The sequence below is a fragment of the Artemia sp. Qi Xiang Cuo genome, chromosome 15 (genome assembly GCF_049724085.1).
Source record: "Artemia sp. Qi Xiang Cuo chromosome 15, ASM4972408v1, whole genome shotgun sequence".
NCBI classification, from domain to species: Eukaryota; Metazoa; Arthropoda; class Branchiopoda; order Anostraca; family Artemiidae; genus Artemia; species Artemia sp. Qi Xiang Cuo.
Window position 1 is genome coordinate 14,447,378 of NC_142808.1, and position 20,624 is coordinate 14,468,001.

A 20,624-nucleotide genomic window follows, 5' to 3' on the forward strand; every position below is an offset into this window, starting at 1 on the left:
TGACAGTTAGTGGTTCTGACGGATTTTTTGTCGATGTAATGACGGATTTTGTTCAATATGCTGACGTTAGTGCTTCTGACGGTTGGAAGTTATGACGCCTTCCCGTCAAGAGGAACTCTCGTAGGAAGATGAGCCTTAAACTCCCACAAAAAGTTTTTTTCACTGTTTACATGTTCATTGACCAGAAAGTTGGCAACCCCGCTCTTGTTCCCTGCGTATTTTGTGATTCTAATTTCTAGCCCACATGACAACTCTGAACGGTTGACATTTTTACAGTTTCGGGAATTTTGGTACTTTTGTAAGGCTTTTTAATCTTTATTTAGGATTGACTATTGCAATGCGGACTAGGCTGAAACAAGCTGATTCAGTTTCTGCATATGTAAGTTAGTTGTGCACAATCTTGTTATAGCCTGACTTCTGATAGGCCTATTAGGCTAGGGCAATAGCCTACCCCAGTAGCCTATTCAGACCAAGGCTGTACCCAGAGGGGGATTTGAACCCCTCCCGTAATGTTTTTTTACTCTTAAAAACCTAACAAAAATGGATAGGAAGAACTTTTGCATGATTATTTTGAAGTTTTTTTCTGTGTAACCCTCCCCCCCCCAAAAAAAAAATCTTTGAGTAAAACCCTCTCCAAAAAAAATCCTGGGTACAGCCTTGATTCAGACAGTGCTGGATCTTACCTTAAATTGCACTTGCTGGTGATAGGATGATCCTGTAGTTGCTGGTCAGTGAAGATAGTGTTCTAACTGATCAGATGAATCCAAAACTAATTGCCAGGGCTAGTGGCACCATTCCATGTCAAATGATGATTTGAATGACTCATTTGGCTACTGGCAGAAGAGACTTTCCTGTTCTAATGGTTTCCAGAGACTCATACTTTGGTGAATAATTGGTAAATTTATACAAGATTCAAAGGTAAAGGATTAGGGGCTATTGAAAAGGAAACACATTAAGAAAGCAATTCTTACTTTATTAGCTTATATACAGGGTAAATTTTTTGCAGTTCATATTATTGACTTACAAATAAAGTAAACATCCTACTCAATGCCTTTTTTATGCTCTTTCCAAATATAATAATCATTTTTATTGGAAATGAATTTTTCCCCCACCCCTATATACACCATTTCAGGGTATATTTTTGCACATTAGGGGGGGGGGGGTAAATATTAGTTCTGATATAAATGAGAGGTAAGTTTAAACTTTACCCCACCCCCCTAATGTGCTAATATATACCCTGAATTGCTAGCCTATATATAGGGGTAGGAATAAAATTCATTTCTGACAGAAATAGTTATTATATTTGGAAAGAGCATAAAAAGGCACCAAGTTGTATGTTTACTTTATTCATAAGTCAATAGTATGAACTGCAGAAAATTTACTCCCCCCCCCCTAATGTGCAAATATATACCCTGAATTGTTATATATAGGAGTGGGGGTAAAATTCATTTCTGACAAAATGATTATTATATTTGGAAAGAGCATAAAAAAAAGGCATCAAGTGGTATGTTTACTTTATTTGTAAGTCAATAATATGAACTGCAAAAAATATACCATATATAGAGTATGCCTAATTGTATGTAAAATGGCTGCAACCCCATTCTAATTTACTGCCAACCCCCTCCCCATAATGTGCAAATATATAGCCCAAATTTTATTTCCCATGTATTCTGCCTTTACATCCCTCTTGTTTCAACCTGTGCACCCATAAATAGCTATGATAAAAAAAAAAGAACAACAAGAAAAAAGAAAAACAAGAGTGATCAATGGTGGATTGCATGAGAAATAAATAATTTGGTCTATTTATTTGCATATTGAGGAGGAAAGGATAAAGTATAGCAGAGCTGAAGTCAAAATGTGTTTGCTACAATTATTTTACATATTATGAAGTAAGAACTTTTTTCTTAATATGTTTCCTTCTCAATAACCCTGGTAAATTTGCAGTTGGCTATATAATTTAGCTTGGATGAAAGTGAAAACATCATTTGATGCCTTTTTTATGCTCTTTCATTATTCAGTGACTGCTTCTGGGGCTAATTTCATCTTCAGCCCTTTAAGTGCCCCCAAAGGTATTTTATATGAATTATGAAAGGCCATAAAAAAAGCATCAAATGATTTTCAAATAAGTATTTCAGAATAAATTACTCTTGAACAACATATATATAAACTAGTGATATATTTTTAACTGCTTTTCAGTGCATTAACTAGTGTTGATAACTTCTCTGTGTCGTTAAAAAATGAAATACCTTTAGGGCCCCTTTAAGGACCCATGATGCAAATAGCCCCAGAAGTGATTATTAAGTTATGAAAGAGCATAAAAAGGCATCAAATGATATTTTCACTTTCATCCTAGCTAAATTATGTAGCCAACTTCAAATTTACCATAGCCCCTAATCTAGACCTTACAATTCCATTAATGATACATAGACAATGTGGAAACACTGCTCAATGCCATTTCACATTATTTTAAATATAATAATCATTTCACTTGCATATGCCCCCTCCCTGGACCCTGGTGGTCTTTTACATAGCCCTAAGAATATGGGTTTGCAAAATATTGTAAAAACATGGTAAAATTTTAATTTAGAGTCTTCTTGATATCTTGGAAAGTAGTCTAGTCAGGTGAACAAAACTGCCAGGAGTGAGCCTAGGACCAAAATATTATCCTGGGAAGGTATTACCAAGCTCTTATGTCTACCTCTTTCTTATTTCTAAGATTTAAAATATTGTACAGCCTAAGCTATATGTTAGTTCTAAGCTTGTTTGAATCCTGACTAAAACATTTTAATTTAATTTTTTGTTTTCAATCTCTTTTTGTTGACTTTGATTTTGAAAATGTGATTCCTATTGTTTTAAGCAATATCAAGTTTTTTTTTCTAAAGTTAGGAAATAGATTTACAAATGTTTAAAAACTTATAAATTGTAGTTTGAGCAAAGGTATGAGACTTGGAAATCTTCTTGTGTCTCATTTGAGAAGAAAATCTAGGTTTGACTCAAAGACTGTTAAAGGTTATAAAGGCCATTGCCCACTGGAAGGAAAAGTAAGTGCTTCAAAATATCTCCCCAGGTGATCATCAAGGCTCTCAATACATTCCTGCAAATTTCATTCACCTGACTCAAATACTTTCCAAGATCACAAGAAACCCCTAGATTAAAATTTTACCAAACTTAACAGCAAAATCCTAACTTTATAATATAATAATGTAATGCAAAACAAATAGGCCACAGGGTCTCTACAAAAATCTTTTAAAGTGAAAAAAATTGTAGGCACTTTCACTGTAGTATTAGTCCAGTTCCTGCTTGAATGAATTTAATGAGTTGGCATTGATGACTTCAAAGGGGAGCTTGTTCCAATGTTGTGTTACTCAGTTCTTGAACACCCAATGGCCAATGTCCTTTTGGAACCTCTCCTCTTGAAGCTTTAGGTTGCAACCACAAAGGTTTGTGTGGATAAAGTTGAGAACATTGGTAGCCTTGATGATTTTGTAGGCAATGTAGCAAAGCTTGTATACCTCAATGAGGTCTCCTCAGTGCAGTCAATAAGGTAGTGAAGGAAGTTTGAGCTTCCAGTTGAGAGCTTTGATGTCTTTGTTGTAAAAGGGATGTGTAGTGCAATGACCATATTCAAGGATTGGCCATACTAAAGCTTTTTAGAGAAGGCAAAAGGTCTTATCATTTCCAAAATTGAAGTTGCGCCTTAAAATTCCTGCAATACAATTTGCTTTCCCAATAATGCTGTTGTAGTGGGCCTGGAAGTCAAGTTGGCTGTCAATGACAACTCCCAAGTCAAGCTCCTCCTGGCATGATGTGATTGGTAAGTCTCCTAGTCTATATTCATAGTGGATAGTAGGTTTCCCTATTGTTAGCTTGTGGCTTTTGTTGATATTGATTTCCATCAGCCAGTTTGACATATTGAGCTTGTCAAGGTCCTCTTGCAGAGATTGTGCATCAGGAGCTGTTTTGATTACTTTATACAGCTTGTTGTTGTCTGCATACAGTAGAATCTCTGAGTTGATGCCTTCTACTAAATCATTGAGATACAGGTTAAATAAGAGAGGGCCAAGGATTGAGCCCTGGGGAACACTGCTAATTACCTCTACTTCAAGTGTGCTCAAAACTCCATCTACTGATACTGTTTGAGACCTTCCAATAAGAAACTGTTCGATCCAATCAACTGTGGTTCCCAGACCTAGGTTGCAGAGTGTATAAGAGGCCACAATGAGGTACTTTGTCAAAGGCCTTGTTAAGGTCTATGTAAATGACATTGACTTGATCACCCTCATCTGCATGCATTTTCCAGTTTTCCACTGCCAGAAGAAGCTGTGACTCTGCAGACCTTCTCTTCAAGAACCCAAATTGCTTGCTAGTGATTATCTTTCTTTTGCTCATGTGCTCAAGGATGTGGTCAGATATGATAGATTCCAGTATTTTGCAGGTTATGCAGGTAAGACTGATTGGGCAGTAATTTAGAGGATCTTGGCAGTTTCCCTTTTTGTGCAATGGTATCACCTTTGCCTTTTTCCAGATACTAGGGAGTTCATTTGACTGTAAGGATTTTTGAAAAGTCATTGAAAAGGCTCTCTAATTAGATCTGCAGTTTCTTTTAACACTCTGGGATGAAGTCCGTCCAGACCTGGCAATTTGCTTATCCTTGGCTGTTTGAGATTCTTCAGGACCATCTGTGGGTCTATCTCCACCCTGGGTGTTTGGTCAGAGGCTATGATTTGCAGGGTTGGTAGTGATGACTGAATAGGTTCCTGGGTGAAGACAGTAGTGAAATACGTGTTTAGTAAATCTCCTTTTTCTGCAGATCTTTCAATCAGGAGTCCAGTTGTAGGGTTTTTTAAGCTTGGAATATCTGGCTTTGCAATGTGTTTGGAATTAATGTGGTTCCAGAACATTCTGGGGTTGGTCTTGATACATTCTGTAAGGTTTTACTCTGCTAGCTGCTTGCCTTGTTTGTTGCCTCACCTAATTTTGTAGCGTTTGGTAGGCTCTTGCTTTGAGAGGACTCGATTAGCCAGCTACATAATTTTTCCAACAGGCTTGGTTTTTTTTAATGAGGCCCAAAACAACGTATTGTAGGGTTGGTCTTTTATATTGTTTGGCAACTGATACGTGTTTCTCCTCAGCCTGAGACATGATGAAGAAGAATTTGGAGTACATTTCCTTACAGCTTTTAGTTGAACTGAACTCTTTTCCCCAATCCACTGTGCTGAGGTCATTGCGCATTGCATTGAAGTCTGCTCTGTTGTAATTTTTCTTGGTATTATTTTGTCTTTGCTGCCATTAGTCAGAATCTAGAAGCCTACAACACAGTGATCAGACTTTCCTACCAGTGCTAGTAGGTGGATGTCCTCTATCAATTCTGAATTGTTTGTCAGTAGCAGATCCAATATGATTTTTGGTAGGTTGAAATTGCCCACGATGACTACATTTTATAAACTTTCACTGCAGGTCTCAGTAATTTCTGCAGGCAACCGCGAGTCATTTTCAAGACTGCTATTGGGACTTATGTAGTAGATTCTAAGTTTGATATTTGCTCCATCAGCTATTGTTATTTTTAACCAGATACTTTCTTGGAATAGTTCGTTTCCTCTGGGACTTACTGGGGTAGCTTGGACGTCCTGTCTGTAATAGCAGAGAATTCCCCTTCCAGTTTGCTGTTCAATGTTTCTCTCTAGGACCTTGTAATGTGAAATATGTAGCTCTGGGAGTGTAGGCAGGTATCTGCTATTTTTTGTTTCACCTCAGCTATTCCAACTATATGGGGATTTCAGCGCTTACAATCTGTCTCACTTCATCCATCTTGTTTAGCAGAGAATCAGAATTAAAATAAAGACATTTAATTCCAGTCAAGGCCTTTTTCTGGAACCTGTGGCCTGTGCCATGTCACTGATGACGTGGGCTTGGATAACGTTGACCAGCAGCTAAAGAGCTGGCATCCGGTTGGTTGTAGGAGGACTGTGATCTCTTTGCATGGGGTCTAGCAGCTTGTTCAGTTCTTTGCATTGGTGTGAGATCTGGAATTCTGGATTCACATAGACGTATTGTCAGACATGGTTGTCAGTGGATCTTCACAGATTTGGTGCATCCTTCAAGGTTCTCAATTGCTTTCTTCGGGTTTCTTCACAGTCCTTGCGCAGTTTCACGAGAAGGCGCCTTTGGCCTCGCACATTATCCAAGTCTGGGAGGGGGCGGCCCAGTCTTGCTGTTTCAAGGATGTCTGTCAGTTGTAGTTGAGCACCAAGGTCATTACTAGAGACCAGCCGCACAACTTTCCCAGCATCAGACTCTTTGTCAGATTCTAGAATGCCAGATATTACACTGTTCACACTTTTCTCCTCTCGTAGTTTCCTCTCTTTTTTGGCTTGCAGTAGAATGCTAACTGTGATGGCGCTTGAGTTTTGAATTCTGTTAGTTGTTGGTGACTGAGATGGGATGATGTTAATGTCGGTAATTGGTTGCATTTCTGGCAGCTGCTGTTGCTGCCGTAAAGGTGCCATGCTTTGGTTAGTTTGTATTGTTTCAAGTACTGCCAATTGAAGTTTGGATATGCTTTGCTTACTACAGCATACACATTCGTATTTGAGTAGTAGTGAGCTCTTATCATGGGCTTTCAGCACTAGGAATAAGTCTAGATGCATCCCTTGGCAAGAAACATGTTCATACTTGCTGCAAAAGAAGCACTTGAGTGCAGTTGAGTCTTAGCTGCCAGGTGGCAGTAGCTGCATAAGCTACCGGTAGAGCCTTCTTGTGCTCTGGATGATCCAGGAGTCTCTGAAGACTGGAATTTTTCATTATCCAGAGCTTGCGGACAGGGAGACTGTTTTGTCTCCTTTGAGCTGCTCGTGAGGGTCTTCTTCGAGCCACCTTTCGATCTTGATTGTGGTAGTGGTAGTGGAGAGGAGGAAGATCAGCTCCCACACTTCCAGTTTGCTGCAATTATTTTGGCATCATATGCTGTTATCTTGAGGCAATATGCAACATGTTTTTATTAATCACATTATGATGTGTATTATCCTTATTCATACAATGTTTTAACTAATATCTGATATTCAGCAGATCTTTCAGAATTGAAATCTGAGCTGATTCCCTAGAGTCTTGGCTTATAGAGCCATTACCCTGGTTCTACTAAATTCTTTAAGATACAAAAGAAGTTATATCCAGTAAGCACCTGTTTCTCTCTCCCATATGCACCAGGCTGGTCATAGGCAAAATTGCAATATGCTTACATATGAAGCTGTTGAGCTAGGTGAATTGAAGGCTCCAAAAATTACAATATGAATGAAGTAAGGGAATAGTCTATCTGTCTATTGTAGGACCTGTGAAAGATTTCTTTATATTAACCATTTCTGTTGCATTCATGATTTATTAGTCATTCCTTTTAATCTAAAGTTTTCACTTTATTGGCATCTAATACATTATAATAAATAAATATTGCAATATAATTACAATATATACAAATTATATTTATTGTCACTGTAACCAGGTTTAAGAAGTTACGTGTGTAGGATGGGCAAAAAACTGCTTAAGACAACGTGAATGACAGAAATATCATACATTTTGTAAAAATAAGATTGAGGTTTGTTAGTTAAATGCTTAATTAAGGTTTGTTTTTTTCTAACATTGTACTTCTAGGTTAGTTTTAGAAAGTAAAAACTGCAAAGTCTAATTTAAAATATAACACAAAGATTTCATTGGGGTGTCCTAAGGACAGGGTTGCCACCCATGTAATGTTTGTAACTTTTTTCTTATGCTTAACTAAAAGTAATTATTGACCTTACAGTCCCCAAAACATAATTTTTTAGGTTTTCTAAAAAGTCATCAGGCTTCTTGTTTATAAGTTACAACTATTTTTAAAGCATTTTTTCTGCAAAATATCATTTATGCAAAATTTGGGCCAGATTTTCAGACTTTGTATCCTTTTTTCTTTTGAGTCTTGTTTGTTTCTTAATTGTGATGCTGAAATTTTTTTTTAATTGGTAGTATTTTCTTCAGTCACATCAGCCTATAGTAAAACAAATCAGGAAAAGTCAACAAGAAAAAGATAACTATAGAAAACACAGATGAATTTGAAAAAGTATTTTTAATATGAAAAATCTTACAGTAGGCTATGTATAATAAGGCCTACCTTGCTTGGTATTGAAATAGTGTCTACTATAAAAAAGAAAATATAGATGACTTACTTTTTTTTACCATTTTGAAATTTATTGATGTTTAAATATTTGCTTTTCAAGCATATTTATTTTTAAAAGTGCATTCAGAACTAACCAGTCTGGTTTTATGAGTGTTGCAGGTGATTAATATAACAATAGAGCCTAAAATACTTTATAATGGACTCATAGCTGTCTTGGAAAGTAGTTGGGGACAATGTGGGAAACTTTAGCAGGGTTCCAGAGCTTAAGTTATGCCACTAGAATGCCTTTTTGAGGTATCTACCCTCACAACTTTACCATCCAGTGGGAACTGAGCCTTGGACACACTTGTTTTACCAAATTGAAACTTTCAGAAAAGATTTACACCACAAATGAGCCAACTTTGGGCTTTAAATTGTTCTTAAACCCTGATGAATTTGATAATTAAAAAAATAGTCTATTAATTAAGAAAAATCCAAGCAGCCTTTAAAATTTGATTCAGGTCATTGGAATTACTATATGTTTTCATTATTGGAGTCAAATAGAAACAGACTCAAACCGAAGCTAAGGAGGAAAGTTTGCTTTTGCCAAAGTTGAGTTATTTCAGACCTATCTTCTATTCAATCTCCTAAATTTAGAAATAGAGAATGTGCTAGTTTCCATAGAAATAGGAGCACTCTTACAGAACTATCCTTCTTAAGAAGTTTAGCATAAAGTGATTTATGGATGAAGATAGTTTTAGGACTGCAAACTGAAAACATAAAAATGATGTGATAACAACCTTTTTTGGATCAATGGTATCTGATAAAGCCTTAAACCAGACTTTTAATGGAGTGTTGTTGACAAGATTCGCCTGTATGCTCAACTGCTTTGGCTGTTCTTTCAGCACAGAAGGGGAGAGGGGAATAAGATTGCTTTCTGTCTATAGTATTTAGGACATTTGTGCCTAGAAAAGAGTAAAATTTTGGCTCTAAGCTCTAAGAGCCTCTAAGATGAATCCTCTGATTCCCAATCACCTCCCACTAAAACCTTAGTTGTGTACGCCTGAGAGTGGAGCCAACTTTCACTTCCAGAGAGGGTTTCATTCATTCATTTTTTCAAGATTTGGGGTGGAAGGTGTCCATCTAGTATGAAACATGCTTATTGTTAATACAACCAAAAGATTTTTTTGAAGGGTGGGTGTGAGTGGAGGGTGTCACTCATTTTACTGAGACAAACTCAAACTGACTTCTATAAAAGAAATATTAAGATAAAAACGATCACGTAGTGGTTGTAGTAAACAATAAATTAGTGGTAAAGAATAAATTCAAACAAAATGTGATGCTTAAAGCAACTAGGTTGGGACTCGCTCTTGCTACATGAAGTGGGTCCAGTAAACAAAAAAAGCAACGCGAGCGACGAATTTTTAACCTACTGTTCAGATGGTACAAATTAATTTCTTGTGGTACAACTCTGGTCGGAAAACTGGTACAATTTATCTTAAAGCGTTGGCAACGCTGTTTGGGACTTGCTCTTGCTACATGAAGTGGGTCCAGTAAACAAAAAAAAAAGATGATGGATAGAATATCTCCTGTCAAGGCCCAAATTAATGTATCTCCAACAGTGAAATTTGTAAATATGCACAAACAAGAACATCATTTTATTAAAAAAATATGACTGCCCCTGATGTCACTGACTCAGTGTTAAGCTTAAAAAACGTAAAATTTTCAACAAAAAAGGACCAACTTTTTTTTTATAAGGAAAAACGCTTTTTAGTTATCCAAACTCAATTAACAGCAGGTTTGAGCAGGTATTATGCAGCATCCCCTAACATTTTTTTTTTGTGTCTGGAGAACAATGCTTTGACAATGTGAATCTTATTGTTCAGATTTTTTGATGTCTTATAAGTTATTTTGGAGGTAAAGAAAGGCATGCTTATTGATTAGTGCTCTAACTTTAAATGTATTAAGTTCACATGTCAAAAAAAGATTATTTCCTCGTGAAAAAAGAAAAAAAATTGTAGCCAATAGTTTTGATCACCATTTTTATTCCACATTAGTCATTTTATTTAGACAAACATGTTAAAGTAAAATTTTAATGGACCTAGGGGACATTTTGGGGGAAGCACACTTCCCCAAATAATGTTTGGGGTGGGACCTGTGCTCACATATAAGGTGACACTACCCCTTCACCTAAGGAGAGGACCTTTGTGCACCTATCTAATGTCTTGTGTGTGTTTATTTCCTTAGACTTCCTGTTTTAGGGTTAACTGTGTTTTATTTTGCATCAATGTATGTTTGTTTCCAGAAGTTATAATTATTGTATTTATCAATTTCAGGGCAATGGACTCTGACAAATCGAGTGAAAATGATTTTGAGGTTCTTGAAAAGCAAGACAAGATAAATGTTCAACCAAATTTGTTAATAAATGTGAATGGTGAAATTGAACTCAAAGAATCACTAGACTCAGCAATTAAAGAAACAGATTCAAGAGTAACAACACCTAATACTATAGATGGATTAAATTCCCCAACAGCCAGCTATATTGATAATCAGGATGAAGCTGGTGTCATTTATAATAAAGTTGTCTATCTTGGAGCTGCAAATATTAGTAGTCCAAAGAGTGAGATGGAGATTCAAAAGAATATAGCTTTTATGAGGCAACAGTGTGTTATCAGCTCTCCTATTCCTGTAATGATCTTAGTACCAAGGTCATCTGATGGATCTGTTGTGTAAGAGCTTGTTTTTATTATTTTCTGAAGATTGCCTAGCTTTTTCTTTTCATTGGAATTAAGGCTCTGTTAAAGAAAGTTGGTATGAAAAAACAGCAACAAAAAGCAATGCACATTTGCCCATCATGGTCTTACAATTAGAGAAGCTGCTGTCATAAAATAGTCGGATATTATTACATTAGAATGCATATAGTATAGTATATAGTATGACATTAGCAATGCACATATATATGCCCATCATGGTCTGACAATTAGAGAAGCTGTTGTCATAAAATAGTATGATATTATGACATTAGAATGCATATAGTAGCCTATAGTGTATAATATAACAATAGCAATGCACATGTGCCCATCATGTTTATAATATATATAGTATAGGTAGTATATGGTATGACATTAGCATGGTCATATATTAGACAAGCTGTTTAGCAAACTACATTATTTAGAACTATTTTGTCCAGAAATTTGTCCACTTTTCACTTCTGTAATCTGAAGTAAATGCATTGTCTGTAACTTAGCCTACATACTGACCCCCTTGAATGATTTATCCCTGCTAGCTGTAAAAATTTTGTGGATGTGCAAAAAAGTAGAAATAGTTCCCAGCCTCTAAGCAAATCTGATCAAAGTTTTTATTATTCCATATAGTCAACAAATAAAACCACATTGTGGATAGAAACATGCACAGCAAACAGGGCTAACATCATTGAGAGTGAAACTTTAACAAAGAATGCCAAAACCAAGGATCTCTTGCAAGTGATAGTAGTAGTAGCAGTATCATGAGTGGTAACCAACTGAAAGGTATAGTATATTTTATTCTGAAACTCAAATTTGTTATTACTGATGATATAGGGACTGAACCCAGGATCTAAATCATCAAATTGCTCCTTGTGTGACTTCAGGTAACCTTAGGTAAAGTCTGTCATTATTGTGGAAAAGAAGAAGAAACATGACTTCCAAAAAAAATATTAAGCAATTTTGGAACTCAAACAAATGATAGTTGATTTTTCTACATTCTTGTAGCTTCTTTAAAGACTCAAGGAACAAATGGCTTATGGAAAAAATATTTTTAATCTTAGATGCTTGTTACCCATAGTTCAATTATCTTCAAATTTGAATGTTAATGTATTTTCCTAAAACCTATTTTCTGTCAACCCTTTCCCTATAAAAGAAGAAAAAGTATTTTGTATCTTGTTCTAGAGGCCACAGGAAACCTTAACTGTTTAAGGAACTTACCTTAGACCTTAAATCCTCCTATGCCTCCAGAAGCGCTTAGGGTATATAAGAACAGTCGCCAGTCACCTCTTATGGCTTCAGCCGCCCAGACATCTTCCGATTTAGGCTTGATTGAGGCATTGTGGTTTGTGAGATCAGCCTGGTAGCTGTTTTTTTCTTCTTTTATTACAACAGGCGGGCTTTTCAGTAGATACTATTTAGCCCTTTTCCTTTTGCTTCACTCTGTGGGCTTGACAGAGCTACGGGTTTTTCTACTTGATTGCCTCTTATTTATTAGATATCCTCAGATATCTTTCAGCAGATCTTTTGACTCAAGGAGTTCAAATATAAGATGATATATATTGATTTCTGTGCTCTGTGTGCAGGTACAGTCAGCTAGGCTCTTGGCTGATAGTGAGATTTTGTGGTGTTTGAAGAACTTTAACAGTTTACAATGCAAGGTATGCTGTGCAGACGTCAGCGTATTACATTCAAATAGGCAGTAGTCAATTGTTTCATTATTCATATTACAATACCTGCAAAGAGGGGACAAGTGAACTGAACCACTTGAATTAGGAAACTGATAGGAAAATTTAGTCCATTTGTTCCAGAACGAATTCTATGATAAATTTTGGAAAAATCCTTATTGGGAAAGGGGGAAGGATTAGGATTATTCTTATTAAACATAATATCTGATAGCCTCCATCGATAAATATCTCTAATGCGGATTGGTCTCCCACTTGGCTGGTCAATATTTATCGCATTTTTTGCTATTTAATCAACCTGATGATTACCACTTATACCGGAGTGGCTAGGAATATAATGAAGATAAGTTCTTATACCACTTGAAGCAAGATTATCAATAATACTAAGACAATGATAAGTGTCAATATCCAACTTATACTGAGGAGCTGAAAACAGCAGGTCAAGGCTTGACAAAGAGTCAGAATAATCTATAATATTATTTGAATTAACGATCAAAGGTTGGTTTTTCATAAGGTGTTCTAATGCCATGATTATGGCATTTAACTCTGCAGTCAGTATAGATACAATATTATACAATCTCTCACCCATTGCAATATTCAGGTGAGGAAGGAAAGCACAACTTGCTACCTTCTCATTCAGTTTGGACCCATCAACAAAAATTTGGAAATGGTTTTTATGTGTAATTGTATTAACTTCAGCAAATTTTTTCTGGACAAAAGTAATGGGAGTTAAATCTTTAGTCCACTTTGAAAAATCAGTGTTTATTATGGGAATTGACCAATTCTATGGAGAGGAATGGGGGAAAGTAGGTGCAATAGACTTTGCGGGTACAGGGAACTTCTTCTGAATATTTGCATACTCGTCTGCAATGCCTCTATACATGGCTGGATTTCTTAACCAATTGTGTAGGATGTGTGAGCTATTTGATTCTATTTTTGTAAGATGTTTTATCAAGAGAAAGCTACGTCTCTCCCTTGTTGTTGTTAATCCACTCTCCATAAGCAGAAATTTGGTGCGTGTGGGTTTCCTAAGATTAAATATGAGATGTATTATATCATTTTGCATTGTTTCAGTTTTTTGGATCTGAGTCTTTGCACATGCACCATAAATGATGAGCCCATGGTCAATATGGGGTCTTATATGTGACCTATAAAACTGGAGTAAGATTTTCTCCTTACAACCCCAGGGCGTGGAAAGAAGTCTTTTTAGTATACTTGTTTTTCTATAGCATTTTTTTTATTGTGTTTTAAATGTGAAGGTGGAAGTTAAGTTTTTGGTCAAGTATGAGACCTAGATAATTAATATGATTATCTTCTGGAATAGTTGTTCCATTTAGAGTTAGTCTTGCATTAACATAGTTTCGCTTTCGGTGAAATTGGATTATTTTTGACTTGGTGGGTGCAGTGGGTAAATCTGAATATTGAGAAAAATTTTCAAATTGGAAAAGTGACTTTTGCAGCTTTGAATTTGCAATCTCAAAGGTGTTGCCAGATAACCATAGTACCTGGATCATCAGCATATTGTAGATTCGTGTGGGGGAGGTTCATGTCCCAGAGATATAGGGCAAAAAGGAGGCAGCTCAGGACTGCTGCCTGAGGAAGGCCTTTGGTTATTGTCTTCTTAGGTGAAGAGGCTGAACCTACACAAACAATGAAACTTCGCAATTCTATGAAAGATTTTATAAAAGATACTTGCTTGGGGGGGAAGTCCAAGGTTTGCAAGTTTAGTTAAAAGGATTTGGTGGTTTACATTATCAAATGCCCCCTCAAAATCTAGGAAACCTGCAACTAGGACATTATTTTTGAGAATGATTCATTTATTGCATTTGTTAACAATATAAAGGCATCTGTTGAGGAATGGTGTTTCCTGAAACCAGTTTGAGTGTGATGGATCATATTATTTTTTTTAACAAACCAGAGGAGTCGATGGTAGACCATTTTCTCCATTATTTTCCCCATCACAGGATTAATCAGTATAGGCCTATAGGTAGGCTTTCTGGTATTTATTGTTCCATCCAGGAGTGGAATTTTGTCTCTTGGGATGAGGTTGTTTGTAACCAAATATTTTTTCTGAGGAAGCTACGATAGCTAAAATAATATTATAAGATAATGACCCAAATGACTCGTCACTTGTCTGAATTTTTGTACTCTTTGGGGACAAGTTCTGATTTTAAGAGTTTAAAAGTTTCTCTTGGAATTTCCGGAATTTCACTGGCTGGAACCTTGACCTTACTGGATTAATCTCTAGTGCTAAGGATAGAACCTCATGGTTGGAATTAGAATCAAAGTCACAGGGCATCTGGATTTCTACACTATTTATAATATCTGTTGATGTGAAAGTAAGGTCAATGGTTGACTACTTGCCTGTCTGTGGGTTCAGCCGTGTATTTAGGTCTTTGGGGGTGACAAGGGACAACTTATTTATGGGTTCCAGGGTGTAATTGGTTAGAGGGGTTGCAATTGGATCTTCTGGTGATACAGTATCCCACATTCTGTGGTGTAGGTTAAAGTCACCGCTAATTATTTTCACAGGGCCACATGCATTCACAATTAGTTTGAATTGATTCAGGGAGAATTTATTTGTCTTTGGGGCATAACGGTTAGCAATACTAATCCACTTATTGCTTCCCAGTAGTTTTATGTCAATTATACCTACCTCCATTTCCCCTTGTGGACTGGGGTCATGTATTCTAAAAGCTAGGTCATTTTTCCCAAGAGACAGTAGGCCACCACCTGATTTGTGGACTCTGTCCTAACGGGCAATATTGTACCACTTGAAATCATGGACAGTATTCTCCTGTTTTAAGGAAGTTCCTTGAAGTAGGAAAATATCAGGAGCATGTCTGACTAAAATATTTTGGAGTTCTTTTCTTTTGGTTTGGTTAAATCCCCGGATATTTAGTTGGAACACTGAGAGGGAGCTAGTCATTTGTGTGTGAGGGGGCTAGCCTGGGTCTCTGTAGCTTATTACTACTATCTTCTGGGCTAGGTATAGCCTCCTTTCCTTTACGTTTTCTTTCAAGTGTGCCAGGGCTGCTGGTTTATGGAGGGTTGTTACTGGTTGTGGGGCTTGATTCAACTCTTTTTAAGTTTTCAGCAATGTTAGTCAGGCTAAGGGCTGCATTTTGGAGATTAGCTGACAGTATCTTAGAGACTAGTTTGATAAGTGATGTTACTGTCTCAGCCAGATCAGAGATCTGCTTTGTAACACCTTGAAACATGGTCATATATTTCTTGTTCAGGTCCTCAACTGGATGGTGGTTAGGTGTCAAAGGAGGGAAGGAGTCTTTATGGGCCATAGCGACATGTTTAGTTTGTGTTGGAAGTCCCTTCTTCAGGACCTCGGCGGCAGTCCTAATGGGGACATTATTAGTGAAGGAATAGGTTACAATTGCTTTCTTCTCCATGAATACTGGGCATTCTCTAGCATTAGCAGCATGGTTCCCACTGCAGTTAGGGCACTTGAGTACCGGATCTTGCTTAATTGTTTTAAATTGGGGGCATTCATTATGAGTGCGTTGTACGCTACATAGTAGGCATCTTCTGCCTCTGCGGCAATTTGAAGCCATGTGGCCAAAACATTGGCAATTGAAGCACTGTATTGCCTGGGGGATAAACTGCTTAACTGTATACCTTGCACCCCAAACAGAGATTTTCAGAGGGAACTGAACATCCTGATTGAAGGTGCAAACCACGGGGATAACTGAAGGGCTTGGGTTTTTAAAGGTCAATGCCAAATGTTTTATTCTATTGTCAACTTGGACCTCCTTGACAAGGTCATCCAGATGGGTGACCTCCTCAGATGGGATAATACAATTCCTTTTCTATTTCTGATTAAAGCAGTGTTGGAACTAGACCAAGCACAAACTTTACTTTACAGCCATTTACTGCTATATCTGAAATTGAAAGTTTAGCAGTAGCTACTGATTGGTTTGCAGCTATTATTATAATGGAGCCATTTGGTCCAAGTCTTTCTAACATTGAACACTAATGGCCCCTGCACTCATGATTATGGAGGTGTTCAAAAAGTTTTTTGGCAATGACTGTTCTACTACCTAATGTCAACAACCTAGTGGTCTCATTTGGACCTTCAACACCTAAAGACAAAATCCTAACACTAGAATTATTTGGGTCAGGGGTGACAGGACTACTAATTGTCCTGTCATCATCAAAAAAAGAAGAAACCTCAATTGGTTAAAAATAATCAGTTAAAACAACAAAATAAAATCACAAATGAACTAAAATGTCAAATAAATAAAACAAATAGGCTACACGATGAGGGGGGGGGCTCAGTCAATAATAAATTAAGCAAGCAAAATAAATCAAAAGCAGGCGCATCAACGAAACGAAAATGCACAACGAAACGAGTGTACAGGCGTCAGGTACCCCAAGGGCAGAGCCCCTTGTGATTTAATCAACAAACCGTGGCACACAGCTATCCCTACTGGGGAAATAGCAATTTTGAATATATTTGGTTTATTTCAATTTTAGTCCGTCTTTTCTTCTTCAGGAAATTTAATTCTAAATTTCCTAAAATGTTGCTGCTGTGTGTTTCCTTTATTTTATTATAGCTGTGTTGTAGGGTGTTTTTGAGCCGTCTTCTTCTTCAGGTACCACGTGGCTGCAACTGAAAAATGACCTTTGGTAGTTGAACTAGTGTTTAATAATTATTGAACCGACTTTTTCCTATTTTTTCTCTTCTTTGAAACTTATGTCAGGCAACACTTCAATAAATATGAACTTAATTAAAACTTATTTCAAAGACTTAATTAAACACATTTAGTGTTTACATTTATAAAACATTTTAGTAAAATGCAGCAACAGACTGATGTAACTGTTGTTTATCCTCTGTTCTTTTAGTCCATCTGTTCATCATTATATACTGTTAGTTAAAAGTAAATGGTTGGGTTGAAATGGAGGCACCATTTAGCGCCAAAGCATGTGTAATATTTTGTGCATCAACAAGCAGAAAAGATAAAAGCAGGTAAAGAAGACTAAATTTGCTTGTAATTTTGACATCTTTATAGATGTATCTTGAAGAGAAAAGCGAAAAAATATGTTAAGCAGTTAATAAAAAGAAGCACAGTAACGTAACGCTTTGCAAATTATGCAAGATAAGAGTTTGAGGCCTGAGTCCCTGGAAGTGTCTCTTCTCGTTGAATCTTATACGACAAATCTAATTGAGAGCTGGTTTTGATATCATGTAGGGTCTATTTTGGAATGGATTCTGGTGTTCTGACAAGTGTCATATGTGGAATATCTCAGCAATCTGATTTACAAATTTGGGTGACAATTTAAAATAATGTATTATGACAGCCAGATTCCCGTGCCCATATTTATAGCTGTTTATATTTAGGATCCTGGGGTTAGGGAGGGGGTAGTTTTTGATGATTTCCAATACCGTTTTTTTTTTTATTTTTGCATTGTTGAAATTTTTAACGTGTTTTTTTTTATTATTTTTTGACTTGGATCATCAAACTGATTCGGGATGGAGAGTCTACCATGTAAAATGCTGGTGATATAGTGCCTTCAGATGCTTTGTATTTTCAGGTTGTATGATGATTCAACGCAAGCAGAACTGGCTAGATATCCTATTTCAAGAATTTTGTACTTTGCAAGAGGAGCATCTGGTTCTCCTGAGAATTCATGCTTTGCCTTTAATTGCGCCCATGGAGGATCACACAATTCTGCTTTATTTCAGTCTCATGTCTTTCGCTGTGATGTGCCAGAAGCAGTAAGGCCGTTTTTGATATGTATTTTGTATTCTTATTTCGGTTTGTTAAATCGCATAACTTGCAATTATTAGTTGACTGCAAATCTGTTAATTGTCCCAAAGAAAAAAAAAGAAGTTAGAAATAAGTAAAAGTAAATAGCATTATATATGAGCGTAGGCAGCATCTTGTCTAAGGGGTGGAGGAGTGGTGGGAAAGCTGATTCTGTGATGGAGGGGGGGATTATAAATTCTTTCTGAGTTTCTTTGAATATTGGTCTTCAGAAGCTCGTCATTCTATTTTTCGCTAAAACTTTCGCTATTTCGGCAATAGGCTACCATAATATAATAAAACTACTATCCAATTTCCACAAAACAGAAACACCATAAAAGCGATTTGAAACAAATCACATTACGCTTGTATAACAGTTTTGTACTCTAAGAATTCAATTCAAAAGTTTTAAGTTGGGCTATATTAAATGTGAAAATTGATATATCTATGTATCAGACCAAAAATCAATATTGAATATCGAAACATATTGATATCAGAAACGATATTTGGAAATTTTCTGTTTATTTCCAGCTTTTTCAACCATCTATCAGTGAATTTTTCAACTGGAAAATTCCAACATACAAAAGTTTTCTTTAATATCTAGTGTAAATTTGAAATTCCAGGGAGAAGGGGCAGCTATGCCCCTGGCAATTTTGTTTCTAAAATTACAGTGATTAGTATTATATATAATCTGTAAAAAAAAAACATGAAAATTAAATGCTGTAAATAAACTAGCCTAAGTCCAAATCTCTGATTTGAGACGAAACTTGTCAAACTGCGATGTGATCACCTTTAGGGACAATCAAATATATCAGCTATAAATATTAAAACTAAATTTTCACTTTAGTCATTAAGGGGATTCGCTCTCGAAGTTGTAAAAATCTCTCTTATTACATGGCAGTTCCAACACGTGAAAGTTCCATGGACAGTTCCCACGTAATCATAGGCAGTGCAAGAGCGCTGCCTAAGTAAAGAAGGGTGTTGACACATTGTATTATTTATTTATTTTTTTTGGTTTGCTTGTTTCTTTCTTATAGACCAGAGCACTTCTTATCGAAGTAGTTGTCGTAGAAACTTCGAAAAGGGCTCATTCGACTGGAAATTGGAAGGACCTGTGCCCTTTGTAACTGCCAACAGTGATAGGAAGGGGACTAATACCAATTCCACGCACACCATTTCCCCACACACATCCAATCAAAATTTTTGAGATAGCTATTTTGTTCAACATAGTTGAAAGATTTGGAAATTATGTTTTTGAAGAGGACACTCCCCCCACAGCCCTCAGGACAAGGGTTGTAAGTTATGCACTGGGGGCATATAAGTTTTTATAGAAAGCGTTGTTATATAATCTTCAAAAAGGGCTCATTCGATTGTAAATTCAAAGGACTAGTGCCGTTTATAATTGTAAAAAGTTATTGAATGACAACTAACCCCCCTCTCATGCCCGCCATTTCCCCAAACACATCAAATCAAAATTTTGAGGTAGCCATTTTGTTCAACCTAGTTGAAAGTTTTGGAAATTAGGTCTTTGAGAATGACACCCTCCCCCCTACATCCCTCAGGGCAAGGTTGTAAGTTATGCACTGGGGGCAAATAAGGTTTTTATAGAAAGTGTCGTTAAAAATTCAAAAAGGGCTCATGCAATTGGAAATTGAAAAGACTAGTGACATTTTTTGTATTCGAAAGTGATTGGAGTGCAACTAACCCCCCTCTCACGCCCACCATTTCCCCAAACAAATGTAATCAAAATTTTGAGACATCCATTTTTTTCAACGTAGTTGAAAGTTCTGAAAATTATGTCTTTGAGGATGACAACCCTCCCCCCACAGCCCTCAGGGCAAAGGTTGTAATTAATGCCTTGGGGGCATATAAGTTTTTTTTTTTTTAGAAAGTGCTGTTGTAGAAACTTCAAAAAGTACTCATTCGATTGGAAATTGAAAGGGCTATTGCCCTTTTTATTAGTCAAAAATAATTGGAGCGCAACTAACCCCCCTCTCACGCCCACCATTTCCCCAAACACATCCAAGGAAAGTTTCGAGTGGAGGACAACTAACCCCCCTCTCACGCCCCCCATTTCCCCAAACACATCCAATCAAAATTTTGAGATAGGCATTTTGTTCAACGTAGTTGAAAGTTCTTAAAATTATGTCTTTGAGGGTAACAAACCCCCCAAACCTCTCAGGGCAAAGGTTGTAAGTTGTCCCCTGGGGGCATATAAGGTTTTTACTGATAGCGTTGTCTTAGAAGCTTCAGAAAGGGCTCATTAAATTGGGAATTGGAAAAGCTAGTGCCCTTTTTAGAAGTCGAAAGTGATTGG

At 36.7% G+C, this 20,624-nt stretch overlaps 1 protein-coding gene across 2 annotated transcripts in view; it reads left to right on the plus strand.

Annotated features, from left to right (window-relative positions):
* The first annotated feature begins 283 nt into the window (after positions 1-283).
* The window catches only part of LOC148943363 (rab GTPase-activating protein 1-like), a 263,084-nt gene continuing 242,743 nt past the window's right edge, over positions 284-20,624 (plus strand). For both annotated transcript variants that reach the window (XR_016143011.1, XM_089101934.1), the window contains exons 1-3: positions 284-379; positions 10,456-10,848; positions 18,096-18,279. Coding sequence is in view for 1 of the 2 variants with exons in the window: in XM_089101934.1 (XP_088958060.1) it covers positions 378-379; positions 10,456-10,848; positions 18,096-18,279 (579 nt within the window). In the remaining variant the exon portion in view is untranslated. The remainder of the gene's footprint in view (positions 380-10,455; positions 10,849-18,095; positions 18,280-20,624) is intronic.